At 43.9% G+C, this 14241-nt stretch overlaps 1 protein-coding gene across 1 annotated transcript; it reads left to right on the forward strand.

Moving 5' to 3' along the window:
- The first annotated feature begins 1418 nt into the window (after nt 1-1418).
- LOC123395748 lies at nt 1419-3160 on the forward strand. Its single transcript, XM_045090777.1, has 4 exons — nt 1419-1760; nt 2157-2266; nt 2358-2548; nt 2673-3160. Exons 2-4 carry the CDS (start codon nt 2177-2179, stop codon nt 2992-2994), a joined length of 603 nt encoding a protein of 200 aa, XP_044946712.1. The 5' UTR covers nt 1419-1760; nt 2157-2176; the 3' UTR covers nt 2995-3160.
- Nucleotides 3161-14241: the final 11081 nt, after the last annotated feature.

A 14241-nucleotide genomic window follows, 5' to 3' on the forward strand; every position in this document is an offset into this window, starting at 1 on the left:
GGTGAAGCTCCTTTACGCCAAACTGACAATTCAAGGCATAGTCCATTGTTCAGTTGTAAAGGGGTGTAGCTACTTGCTCTAGGTGAAGCTCAACCTTAACAGGTCTTCACTGAAATGCTGGTATATTAAAACAATGATTGGAACGAGGGAACACGATGTGCCCTTGAGATCTGGTGGGGGATTGTTGAAATTGGTAGTGGGCTTTAGGCCCATTAGAGAATTTCAGAAAAATCTCCAAGGGCCCATGTAGGTGGTGGCATGACAAGGTGGTGGGAGTTTAGTCCCACCCCGCTAGTGGAGGAGAGTTTGGACCCCTTTATAAGGGTATCTCTTCCACATGCTATTGGAGAGTGAGAAGAGAAGGTGCCCTCGCGCACTCCTCCTCCGCCGCCCGCCACGCCTCGTCACGACGCGCCGGGCCGCGGGTTGCGGGAATGAGCCGAGCCGAGCTCATACCTACGCGCTTATTTTTGCCGGTCAGGAACGGAGAATACGTAACGGACACGTCACGATCCGAGACGTCGGATCGTGGGCTGTTACCGACTCGGACGTGGGTTCGGCCCACGTCTCTCCACCCAGCCGCCTTTATAAGCACGCGATCGCCTACCCTAGCCGTCACGAGAATCAGATCACATCTGCCTCACGCGTTCGTTCCTTGACTGCTGCTGCCGCCGGCGACTCCGTCCCGTTTACCGCGTACACGGTCGACGGGAGAGCAGGCCTCCGAAACCTCGCCTCTCCGGTTCCTGTACGGGAGAGGGGCGATTAGGTTTTTGGGGAGCGATCACGCGACTGCTCGCCTCCGTCCGTCTGCTTCGTCTACGTCCGCGTCGCCCTCGTCATCGCCATGTCTTCACCAAGCGAAGCTGATCGTCTCCGCGAGAAGGCCGAAGCCGAGAAGAAGGCGGCAGAGGATACTGCCGCCGCCGCCGCTGCTGCTACGGCCAACTGGCAGATCGGAGGGTATGATATGTTTATCTCTCTTCTGTTTCTGTCTGCACTAGTAATACTGCCTATATGCGTAGATGTTTCTGCCATATGTGTAGTACTTGCTAGTATACTCTGTGATCAGTATGTCATGAATCTAGTCAATGCCATGTTAGGAATTATTTCATGGATTAATATGCTCGGAAAATTGCCTATTTACTCAACAGTTTTTATAATCTACACTATAAGTTGTCCTGTTTGGAAACATAATAAATTATAAGAACTGAATTATATAATCTGGATGGTTCCAAACAGGGCCTATATTGCGATGGTTCCATGCATTTTACTCCGGCCGGTCCCTATCTCCACATGTACGCCGCGCGCTCAGACTTCCCTGCCTCGACAGGAACAGCAAAAGCAAGAGAGGCACTCGCCAACCTTGTGAATAATGCTGGACGGAGACCCGGCATGCATCGTGCATCGGTCGCATGCAATCCTTGTCCTTGTATATTCTTCTGCTCCTTCTCATCCTTTCTTCCCGCGGAGACGTACGTGGGACGGTCATGAGCTCCAGATAAGTTCCTCAATCCTATCCACATTTTTCTAACAAGCTATATATATCCACTCCTTTATTATTCCTTTATCTCTCCAACGCCATTTATTAGTAATAGTATATCCCAATTGGTTGGATTTTTGTGTCGAGGATCCATTTACGCCTCTCAACGAAAAATCACATACTCCCGGAGGTTTCCGTTCCCATCTCCGGTGTAGAGCTCTGTGGGCGGTAGTCGCTTGCTTCATTTGGGCAGGTTCCCGTCGACTTCGGAGCTAACGTAAGGATTCATCTCCAGCTCCTCTTTTTCTGCTAGTATAGTGCTCTGGGAGATTAGCTTTCAGTTCATCAGTTCTTGCTCAGGCGCCGCAGCGCATGATTCTCACTCTATTTACCCCCGCATTATGTTCATCCGTTCGCATGCTCATGAATTTTCTTTGCTCACGGCGATTGCCCAGGCATCATTTCTGATGGAATTTTATATAGCCTACAAAGAAATAGAGAAATTAGTGCGATTGACAATCTTCACGCATGAGTTAGCCCGTCGTCAAGTAATCGTATTCGAGCTACCATTGTATTCCTGCACTTGTTCATCTATCTATATATATGCATGTGTTCGCGCCTAATGTACTATCCAACTCATGTGCCCCCCCCCCCCCCCCCCCCCGCCCATTAGGAGGTATAGTGTGACCATCCATGGGGAAGAAAGGTGTGGTGGTGGCGACCACCGTCCTCGCCGTGATGACTGTCATCTTCGGAGTCATCAGTGCGGTTTTCATGGGGCTGGTATGCACGCGATATTATCTCTTCCTTGGTTGGACATTGATAGTGATTTTGTTGATCCTTCTTAATTAACCGTGTGCATTCATTCATGCAGAGACGCTATCAGGATGACCGCAGCGTCTGTAGGTACGGACGATCGCCGGCGACGGCCTTCGGCATCCTGGCGGCAGTGCTGGCGCTAACGACGCAGATTCTCGCCAGCGTGGCCATCGGCTGCTGTGGGGCATGGCAGAACCCCAAGAGGGCCAATCGCATCGCCGCCGGCGTTTTCTACGTCATCTCATGGTACATAGAGAAATTGTCGCTAAAACCCTCATATCTCAACTGCTTTCTGTCAGTAGTTAAGGAAAAATATGGTCTTCTAGCAAAAAGATTTATTGTCTTCTATGCCATACATGTATGCTTGCAGGATCCTAGCGGTCATAGCGGTGCTAGCGTTTCTGGGAGGCGCCCTATTAGGGATTGAAGGATCTATGTACAAAAGTATTGGAAACACTAGTTGTGTGGGAGGTGTAGGAGTTTTCGTGGACACGACATTCCTGTTTCTTATAGTTGTCGCCCTTGAGGTCTCGTCGTATCTTCTTGTTCAGAAAAATGATCACCACCAAGCAGACAGGCCCAGGGGCAATAATCCTCCTCTGGTACCAACCGCTACATCTCCTTCGGCACCACCGGTCACATCTAAAGACGACGCCTACGCTTCTGCTCATGTGCCAGCAGATCAAGTATGAATTGTTAACATGGTTGCCTTTGCCTTCCAAAAGGAGGAACATGCTTTTCTGGACCGTTGTAACTGGAAGGCACTTGTTGCGGCCTTCCGTTCCAAAATACTTGGTGGTTTCAATTGAAATTTGTTTATCATTCTTAAAATACAATATTAAATTTTTAGTTCTAATATATATTTTGAGGGCTTTTTTTATCATATGGATTGTATATTTTTCATAAACAGTAGAAACATTTTTCAAGTACATGATTAATATTGTTTTAGCTATATGTTTGGTGTGTATTTTTTGGTACAGATTGTACGTTTTTTCCATATGTAAGAAATATTTTTTTATATATGTTAACATTTTCAAGTACTCCCCTTGTCTCATTAATTGACGCTAAAATGGATGTATCTAGACGTATTTTGAGTGCTAGATACAAAATAAACATTTTTCGCATATATATATATTTTTATATCTACTTTTTGTATACATTATGTACATGCTTTATACATAAGAAACATTTTTTAAAGATTTTTTAAAACTGAAGTAATTCCAAGTAAAATATATGTATATTAGTTAATTTTAAAATGTCAAAATATAAATTACAATGGTGTTAAATATATTTTCAAATATATGCTTCATAATTCATCGCACGAGTTTCAAAAGAAAAATTACAATGGTGTTGAGCTGAACAAAGTTTGATCTCACTAATGATGGCACCATACCGACCTCGAGTCCCTTTACTGATATATGAAACAACTTGCTTGCAATCTGCATCCACAAAATTTTATAGGAGTATATCTTCAGCGACAACAATAGCCTCCCTGCACGCTAGAGCTTCCAATGACGCACGATCCTCAACTCCATAACTCACTAGAGCAGAACTTCCCAAGTAATTGCCACTTTTGTCTCGGCACACCGCGGCGGTAGCTCCTCCTCTTCCCGGTCTCACAACAATGTCGACAGCGATCCTGGCATACCAAGTGGAGGAGCCTTGGGCGCGGCATTGCACCCTGACGTACTATCGTAGAGGTTGTTGTGTTGCGTTGGGTTCCCACCTGGATGATATTTAGCTCATTTAGAAACCTTTTGATGAATTGGTGAACTTCTTAAGGACTCTGCAAGATCCCCTGATGGATCGCCTTGCACCGGGCTTCCTAGATCGCCCAAAGGGTGATTGACAAGAGAATGAACATGTCATGCGGGAGTGACCGACAGGAAAACATGACGAAGTGAACAGATAAAAAAAGAATAGAACCAATAGTGTTACAGGTTGGTCCATAACCACGCCACTATAGGCAAGGCGATGGTCTATCTCACTATAAGGGAGTTATAGACGCGCCCCTACCCTGGGCGAAAAGACTATGTCCTGCTTAGGGTGAGACCAAGGGCATTTCCCGTTTGATGCCTTTAGCGTCCATTAATATGCATTTCGTTAACTCTTCCATCTAAGGTTGGGGCGAAAGAGACCTATTCCCGGGTTTTTTTTCTATGATAGTTTTCCAGGACCAGTCTTAATTCATGTTTTTTAATTTCTTCTTTTCTTTCTTTGAACTGTATTCATTTAATTTTTGTTTATTTGTATTATTTTTTAACATGCACCAACTTTTTTAAGCTTTGAGTACTTTTTAAAAAACTGATAAACTTTTTGAGGTTCAGGAATGTTATTTCAAAATTGATAAACTTTTTTTCAAGTCGTCCAGATATATTTTTTCAAAACTGATGAAATTTTTTTAAACTTGTCAACATTTTTTGAAATCCGAAATATGCAGAAACTTTGTTAAAAAAATCATGAATTTTTTGAATTTGTAAACTTATTCGTATGCGGAAACCCATTTTAATTCACAAACTTTTTTTAGAATTTCCTTTCAAAATTCCACAGAGGGAAAAAAGATTTCTCCAACATTTTTTGCGCAAGCAGTAGCAGCCGTTCAGTTTTTGTTTTTTAGCGCCCTGGAGAGCCGGCTCATTAAGTGGCGGAAAGAGCGTCAATTAGAAGCTGCTGAGACCAAATTTTCTTTTGATTCTTTTTTTTTTTTGTACTTTCTGTTCTTCTTATTTTAGAAAATATTGCAAGTACATATATTCCTAGACGTAAAATTAACTAAATGAACATAAACCTAGAAAAATGTTAACGGATGTTAAACCAATTTGTTAGCTCAATTCAATAAATGGTGATACAATCTAAAATACGTTTGACACATATTACAAATGTTCAACAAAATGTATATGAATGTTTTATAACTTTTTATGGAATGTAAACAATAAATAATTCTGATACAAAAAATATATAAAAATATATTCATGCACTTCAAAATTATTTTCATGCCATTTTTTCATAAAAATAAGACAACATACTAGACAATTGACGTAGTTTTAAAATATGTTTTAAATCTTTTAAACAATTATTTCAAAATATATTCAGAAAAGAGTTCAAAAACATGTTCTTGGAAAACGTTCACTACAAATTTAAAAATAATAATGAATTTGTATAAAAAAAAATTAAATGTATACCCAAAAATTACAATGTACATAAAAAATAGACGTTAAAATATGTATTAAAAATGATAAACACGTTAAACTTGTATTTAAAAGTGTGTATAAAAATATAGACGTGTGTTGAATAAAAGGAAAGAAAACAAAACAGAAAGTGAAAAATTATATGCCTCTTACTTATTGCCATTTTTTGAGTTCATAACATGTACTAAAAATCATAATATTTATGTCTTTTCAAACGTATATCATATATTTAAAATAGGTCAACATGCATAAAAAATGTTCCACGTGTACAATGCAAATACACATTGTGTAAACGAAGACATGTGTAAAACATAAAAAAAATGAACAGCCAAAGAAAACCGGTGAAGAAATGAAGAAAAATAGAAAAGATGAAAAAATAAACTTTGAAAAAGAAAAAACTAAAACAATTCAAAACAGTTAAAACAGAATGGGCAAAACAATATATTGTTTTGGGCCGGTCCATGCTACGGTTACTGAAGGAGAGGCAAGGGTATATCTTGCAGTAAGCGAGATATAGTGGCCATGATATCCCTTGGATGGACTATACAATACAAGAAATAAATGTGCTTGTAACCATCCCTCTGATTCTTTCTTTTTGCCCACAATAGCAAATGCCCTACTGTCTGAGAACTGAATTTGCCCATCCTTGGTTTGGAGGTGTAGCAAAACTCTTATTTGCCTCGACAAATAATGTGCAAACCACTTGTTGCACGTTGTGCCATTTTTTTCCAAGTGAATAACTTGTATTTGGAGGTAGCTCAAGTGAATTGGGAGGGCCAGAACCAAACCAAGTCATGGTTCTACCTTCCAACCTAGTAAAATTCCCTAATTAAGCTATTGCTAACCTTATTTTGGGAGCGAATAAATTCATAATACTTAATCCAGCACAAAGAACTTCAAAGAGCACACCAAGATTTCTATTGGAGAACATAGTATGAAAACGTGCAGTCAACCGCTATGCCTAGATTACCCCAATGTCACCTCGGGAATCCGCGAGTTGATACCACAACATACATCAAGTGCATTACTTGAATACCCTAATGTCACTACAGGTATCCGCAAGCAGGACATATATTATGTGCTCTCAAACCTGGATATTCAATCCCACATAACGAGATCTTAAAGTGAAAGATTCAATTCACCATAATAATAGCATGGGACAAACACCATATGATCCAACTATATTAACAAGGCCCGTGATATATCAAGATCATGACATCTCAAAAACACGAGAGAGAGAGAGAGAGAGAGAGAGGGAGAGAGAGGGAGAGAGAGAGAGAGAGAGTAAACACATAGCTACTGGTACAAACCCTCGGCCTTGAGGGTGGACTACTCCCTCCTCATCATGGCCTCCATCGGGATGATGAAGATGGTCATCGGGATGATGAAGGGCCAGTATTTCTATTTTCTTCCAAAAAAATCCGTCAAAAAGTTTCCTCAAATTCCGAGAACTTTTAATTCTACACAAAAAACAACAACATGGTTATTCTGCTAAAAGCAGCATTAGTCCGGGTTAGTTCTAAATAAACCATATAAACTACAGCAAAACCATATAAAAGTATTATAAATATAGGTCAACATGGCATGAATACCTCATAAATTATTTATACGTTGGAGACGTATCACCCGCCGGGCGAGGCAGTGGGCATGTGATGCGGCGGAGGCCCTCGCCAGCGGATGTGGGAGAGGCGAAGTCATACTCTCCGGCGTCTCGTAGGATGCACCAGTGCGGTCGATGCAACCGCGTCGTGGTGGACGTCGGCTCCTCCCAGGAAGGATCCATGACCCGTGCGAGTGTATCCTCCTCTAATTTCGTCAACATGACGGGGCATGAAATAAGATCTCAGCAAGGCTCTGCCACTTGTGAGGGTTCGGAAATAGTTTAGTCCTTTTAGTTACGCGGCAAGGAGAAGGCATGTACGTATGGAGCATGGGGCACGAGAGCAAAAAGCAGTCCATTCGTCTGAGCAGAATTTCCAGCCAACCAAACGAGAGAGGGAGAGAGGGGCAGAGAAAGAGAGAACAAGACGTAAACGCCGCATATAGCCAGCCAAATTAGCTGATTATGCATGATGGACGTAGCCACATATACAGCACTAGGATTTTTACTAGCGCACGTCGACGTTGATGGGTGAGCCGGGCGGTGCCTACTGCCTGGCTCCGAATCCAATCCCTCCCACGCACGTATGCACGCTTTATACTATTTCCTTTGTACCTCCTTTTCCCTTTTGAATAAAATTCGTTGAATATTGTCGATGGATTGAGTATTTTTAACATAGTATAATTGAAATCGTTAACATACACGAGCATACAACCACTACCATAAACGCACGCACACACATCTATAAGCATATTTGAGAAACTAAGCTCGCACGTTATTGTAAGATTGACGAAATCATCCCTGATGCCTTCGTAGTCGATGAAAACGTTTTCTCTCATTAAACGGACATCATAAGAAGGATTGGAATAAATTCAAAAAAAATACAATCATCAATATTAAATCTGGGATCTAAATTTGGATGGACAGATAATAACATTGTCTTTCAAACATTCAACCACAAGTTGGTTGGCGTCGATCGACTTGTGTGCTAGCTGTGCGTCGCATGCATGCAGTTTAATTATGTGTCCACTCGTTGCTTCTTGCTTCGTTGGCCGCAGAAATTCCTGAGACGAAACCGGACGTCGCTCTCGTGGTCTGGCCTCCAATGAGCAGCTCATCTGCTCGTGGGAATGGAAAAATCCATCACAAACGAGCTAGCTGGATGGATATATTATTACCAGCTTAGTTAGTCACGGTGCACTGGGAAATCATGTACGCTTTCACCCGTCGGCAGCAGCACGCGTTACCGACCCACGTCAAACCGCATGTACCTGCGAGATGTTTCTTGTTTGAAAAGGACGGTGGATGCGCACAACCATTTTTAATAATTACTTCCTTCGTCTCATAATATAATATGAAAATGATTAGCACTAGTATAAATGCCGGTATCCTCCCCGCGTCGGCTCCCCGAGCGAGGCAACCGTGGGCTCCTCCCCTTCCCCCCTTCAGCGCTCCCCCCTCTGGCCCTCTCAGTTCCCTCCGCCCGCCGCCGCCAGCGAGCAGAACCAGGCCATTAGCATGGCCGTTGCTAGGGTTCCTAGCTCCACCCGTGCTGCCTGCTCGGTCGCCTTGGCCGCCCGCGGGGGTTGGGTTTCCAGTGCGAGGAGGAGGTCGCCGGGCTAGTTGGGGGAATCAGGATGACGAGAGGAAGTGTTTGGTGGTTTGGATTGGCTGCTTGGGCTTCGACTGGTCTTCGGGTTGGGTTGGTTTGATGGGATGGGATTCACTTTAGTTTCAAATCCATGACCGACAAACCGTCAAATACCATTTCATGCGCCAATATTTTTGCAAGCTACGAAACGTGGAATCTCTCGAGCCGATTTTTTTTCATGAAAAGCGCGCGGAAACTCGGGCTATGACTAATCATGATTGGTTTGTTTTGACATCCCACGGATCGATGCCATATTTTTGAGGAATCCCAACCGTCCATCTCTTTCCTCTTAGATCCAACGGCATACACCGCATGTCATACGGACCGTGGGTCCCTATGAAACCTGACAACCAACTCTATTATTATTTAAAAACTCTAAATAAAAATAGTCTATAAAACAAGATCAGTGCATCCGAATATATGAGATTAAAAAATATGCTCCCATGCACACAAAAAAAAAAATACAAAAGATGTTGAATTATATTTTTTAACTGCTACAATTTCCCCCATCGCATGGGCCCCACTCAACATTGGGTTACTATTTATTTATCCCCCCCCCCCTCCATCAGAAGTGACAATCGTGCATCTCATTCACCCGGGCGTCCCTTGAGTTGGCAATGCCCCAACGCCCGCAAACTTCCCCACATGGACATCACATTGCGAATCCCTTGGATGTTCTTCATGTTGTCCGATGAGCTCTCCGATGTGTCGCCATCACGAAACACCCCGTGCCCTTGTGAGCACATTGACGTTGTTTGCGTGACATTGGATCACTGCTTCTAAAAAAAATACGGGTAACCCAAGGGGGTGATATTAAGCTCTAAAACCAGCATTACTTATGCTCCGTATACGAGAACCTTTCTTTCTCGTTCGTAGCTCGACTTTGGATCATGTGAGTAGCCAAAAGAATCTTACGAGGTTCACTGGCCCGGGCTTACCTACGCAACACCATCTAGTCGGTCGCTCTTCATGTGAGTTAAAGACAATGATTTCATGTTCGTAATAGGGTATTACATGCATACAGTTGAAAATGGCACCAAGTATGAGCCTACCATGTATGGCATTCAAGGTTTCTATCATTCTAATAGCGGACGGTCATTGCCTCCTCCAATCTGCACGGGACGAAACCCAGTCGACTGAACCGGACTGATCGGAGTCAGATCCGCTACTCGGCATGGCGGAGAAGATCGGAGATTGCCGGACGGAAGCTTGAGTGGTGGAGTGGAGTGGCTACGGTATGGTACGGGGAAGGTATCGGGACGAGTATATGCAGGGTCGGGTGTGCCAGCACCCAGCATGGACCGGGTCTTACAATATCCGTCTCATATTTAAACTCGAATGAGGAGTGTCAATGAGTCCGAACGTTTGAGACGTCCGTTAGAATCCTTTTCTACTAGGTAATGACCGGGCCGTCCGTATGAACGTTTGAGGCGTCCGTGTGAACCATTTTTTTACCGGGTCAATGACTCGGTCGTCCGCCCGGACGTTTGAGACATTTTTTTTACCAGGTCAATGACTGGGGCGTCTGCTCGGACCTTTGAGACATCTGTGTGAATCTTTTTTTATAGGGTCAATGACCGGGCCGTCCGCCCACTCGTACGTGCCCACTCGTTCTGGTTTCTTTGATTCTCCAAAATCGCGCGTGCGTCGTGAAGTTGAAATAATTTCGTCAAATGAAATGACCTTGTCTCCGTCTGTGTGTGGCCTCGCGACCGACGACCTTGTCCGTGTGTGCGTGGCCTCGAGTTATTAGCCAACCCGCTTGCAGTTTGCACACAACAAGTCAAATTAGGGACGGTACGAGTTGGTGCCCCGTCCGTAAATTTTAATTTCGCTAGTGATGCATACTTTCTGGAAGAAAAAAGAATACTTGAATAATCGTGTTGTCGTCTTCAACTTCTTAAAACAATGATAATAACGGATTTACTATTTTCATGTGCGTGAAATTTCTTTCGCGTCAACCATCTTTTCCCTTCTTCCTTCCCTCTTGGCCGGACCTCGTCGGAGAAGAAACAAGCTCGTCCGAGAAGAACTAGCCCCACCATCAATCCTAAGATGAAGTAATGGTCCCATTATTATCTAGGTTGAGGGGAGGACGGGACGGCAAGGCGATAAGGCATCTCTATTGGTTGTAAGATAGTTATTGGTAGATTTTAACACATAGGATTTTTAATAATGTGTCATGCAATAAAAAAAAAGAGAGTATGGTTGTATGTTAATTAACCAACATGCTTACACAAGCTTCAATGTAAAATGAGAGAGCATCTTATTTATTATCTCACATTCTATTGGGTAAACTAGATACAACCTATTGGAGTAGTTGTACGTTAAGATGTTGGTTGAGGACATGACATATTTTACCAACAAGCTAACCAACAAACTGTTAGAGATGCCCTAAGTGGTAGCGCAAGCCGACCGCGGGTTGTGGTGACCGACATCTAGGGCCGGGTAGGATGGAGAAGAAGGGAGGGAAGTTTTTTTTTTTTAAAGATCCAGCATCGCTGGCGTTCATTGATAATAGCAGGAAGCAACGAAAAACAACAAGGTGATGAAGATCCTAGGACCAAAGATCCGAAGATCAAAGAAAAAAAAAGATTCCTAATAGCTGCAGCCCAACACTCCACACAAACCAAACTAGACAGCGCAGCTCCGGCTCAGACGGTGAGCTACGGTGGATTGCTCAACGTCATCATCATTGCCACATCAACCACCGTGCACGTCCAGTCGTAGAAAGCAACAAAGAGATCAAAGTCTTCAAGACGGTGCCTCCCGAGCCACCATCAGACCGGGTCCTGCCATCAGATGCAGTACAAGACCGGCCATCCGCCCGCAGGGGCTGCTGATCCCAAGCCACCGGCCAGTCCGCCATCAAAAGGGAGGGGAGTAAATGAACAGTGACATGATCTATTTTGTACCATCGAATCAAGATATGACAACTCGTATAAAAGTAAAAAAGTGACCGATGCAACTGTTTTTTTTGTAAGGCACATGACACATAGAGCCTCGCATAAAGGAAAGGAAGAACCGAGAGTGATTTTAAGTGGTGGTGTTGTTGTGGCGCATGCAGCATGTGCTCCCGGACGTACGGTGCCCCGAATGAAAGAATATATACATCTCCGGCCGACACGTCCACGCATGTACGCATGTGTTTGTCTCCGGTGCGCCGCCCAGGCGTGGCTGCCTCCACACAAACAGCAAGCCGAGACGCATCTGCCAACCTACTACTGTTTCGCTCGCAGTGCGCCCCGCCGAAACCTCCCTCTCACCACTGCTGGCTACTCCCTCCCTCCGTTCCTAATAGTTATAGCTTACTACTCCCTCCGTTCCAAAGTATAAGACTTTTTAGAAATTCCACTAGAAAACTAAATATGAAGAAAAAGAATAAATCTATACTCTAAAATATGTCTATGTACATCCGTATGCAGTTTATAGTGCAATCTTTAAAAGGTCTTATATTTAAAAACGGAGGGAGTATTATACTTGCTTTCAACATCGTCAGACGTATGTAGGACACGTGACCACGTTCTGATTCGTCCGTTTCAAAACACGTACGTACGTACGTACGTCCTGAAAGTCGAAATAAGCTGGCTGGTCAAACAAAGCCGTCGCTGCCCTTTGTGACTTGCGTTGTGCGGCGTGGAATTGGCTCACCGGCTCCTCCTGCAAGGCTTACCATTTGGCGAGAACACATATCCCTTGAGAATGGGCACTTTTGATCGTTTTCTTCTTCTTCATTTTTCGCATGGCCATCTTTATCAATCGTTCTGTTGTTGTGATGAGTTGGAAAAAAGAGAAAAGAGAAGAGAGAGAAGAAGCTGGCTACAAACTAACAACCGGCTGTAACATGTTCTCCTAAACACTTTGTAAGATAGAATGGTGGGTCTTGTATCAATAAAGTAGTATTTATTTACACTGGCGGACCTAGAGAGTATTTTTGAGTGGGGCAAACTATTTGAGTGGGGGCATGTTTTTTAAAAAGTCAACGAATTTAACCATATTTTTCAAAATCCACCAGCAAATGTTGTTGTAGTTTTAAATTTTGAGTGGCACCTCAACATAGGTCCACCCCTGCTTATTTACATCTACCTACTATAGTTGCCGGCTATAAGCTTGACTATAGATGACGTGTCAACATCATATAGCTAGCAGCTGGGTGTATTATTAACCATGCTCTAAAGCATGGAGGTTAGGGTTTCTCGTCATGCGTACGGAGTGATGAGATTTATTGTAACGTCTTTACGGATCAATTCAAGGGTTAACTATGACGGTCGCAGCTAGGGGCATTGGTCTTAAGGAGCACAAACACAAAGACTTCTCATATGCCATCAAAGAGAGTAGGTCGGATGCGATACGAGAGCGACAACAACGCCGCGTAAGAGGACACTCGTGGATCAACGTCTCGATGTAGTTTTTAATATCTTTGTTGCATTCCTCATGAACCTTCATAATAGTTCTGAATGCTAAAAGAAAAACAAGAACACAATAAAATCAAACATTTTTCATGCAAATTGCATTGACGCGGTGATTACGACCCCCTCCCCCCTCCACCCCGCTTGAACCAAAGGCATAAGTTCTGCGTCATTCATTAATAAGGAGGGGACACCGAGTTGAGGTTGCAAAAGGCGCACAAAGCATGCATATTGCAACCTCAACTCAAAATTTGTGAATACGCCGCCGTTTTAGTGCTACTCTTCTCTTCAACTACAAGTATTTAGGTACACAGGGAGTAGTAGATATACTTGTGTTTTAGTGCTCGTGGGACAGCGTTTGAACAGAATATATATATCCACCGGACGGATGTCTGGCCGACACGTCCACGCATGTATGCATGAATTTGTCTCCGGTGCAACAAGCCGAGACGCATCTGCCAACCTACTACTGTTCCGCTCGCAGTGCTCCGAACGCCGACACGTGGCCGCGTTCTGACCCGTCCGTTCCAAAAACACGTACGTACATACGTCCTGGAAGCCGAAATAAGATGGCTGGTCAAACAAAGCCGTCGCTGTCCTTTGTGACTTGCGTTGCATGGCGTGGAATTAATTAGCTCACCTGCTCCTGCAAGGCTAGCATTTGGCGAGAACACGCACCCCTTGAGAATGGGCACCTTCGATCATCTCTCTTTCTTTTTCAATCAATTTTCGCATGGCGATCTCAATTTATCAATCGATTGGCCCTCCCCTGATCCTCGCTCCAGCGGCCGATGTAAAATATCCCGATGCCTCGGCTCTGTCTAGTAGATACATCGTCCGGATTCCGATTCTTCTCGACTTTCTTCGACAAGGCGGATTTCCTCGAGGCATGGAGGATAGGGTTTCTCGACGTGCGTACGGAATTTTTTGTGATGTTTTTATAGATCAATTCAAGGTTCAACGATGACGGCTGCGGCTAGGGGCATTGGTCTTTAGGGACGCACACACAAAGACTTTTTCATATGCCATTGACTAAATCTTGTCGGCTCCGATACGCGAGCGGCAACAACGCCGCGTAAGAGGACGCTCGC

Source organism: Hordeum vulgare, chromosome 5H, assembly GCF_904849725.1.
Source record: "Hordeum vulgare subsp. vulgare chromosome 5H, MorexV3_pseudomolecules_assembly, whole genome shotgun sequence".
Classification (NCBI taxonomy): Eukaryota; Viridiplantae; Streptophyta; class Magnoliopsida; order Poales; family Poaceae; genus Hordeum; species Hordeum vulgare.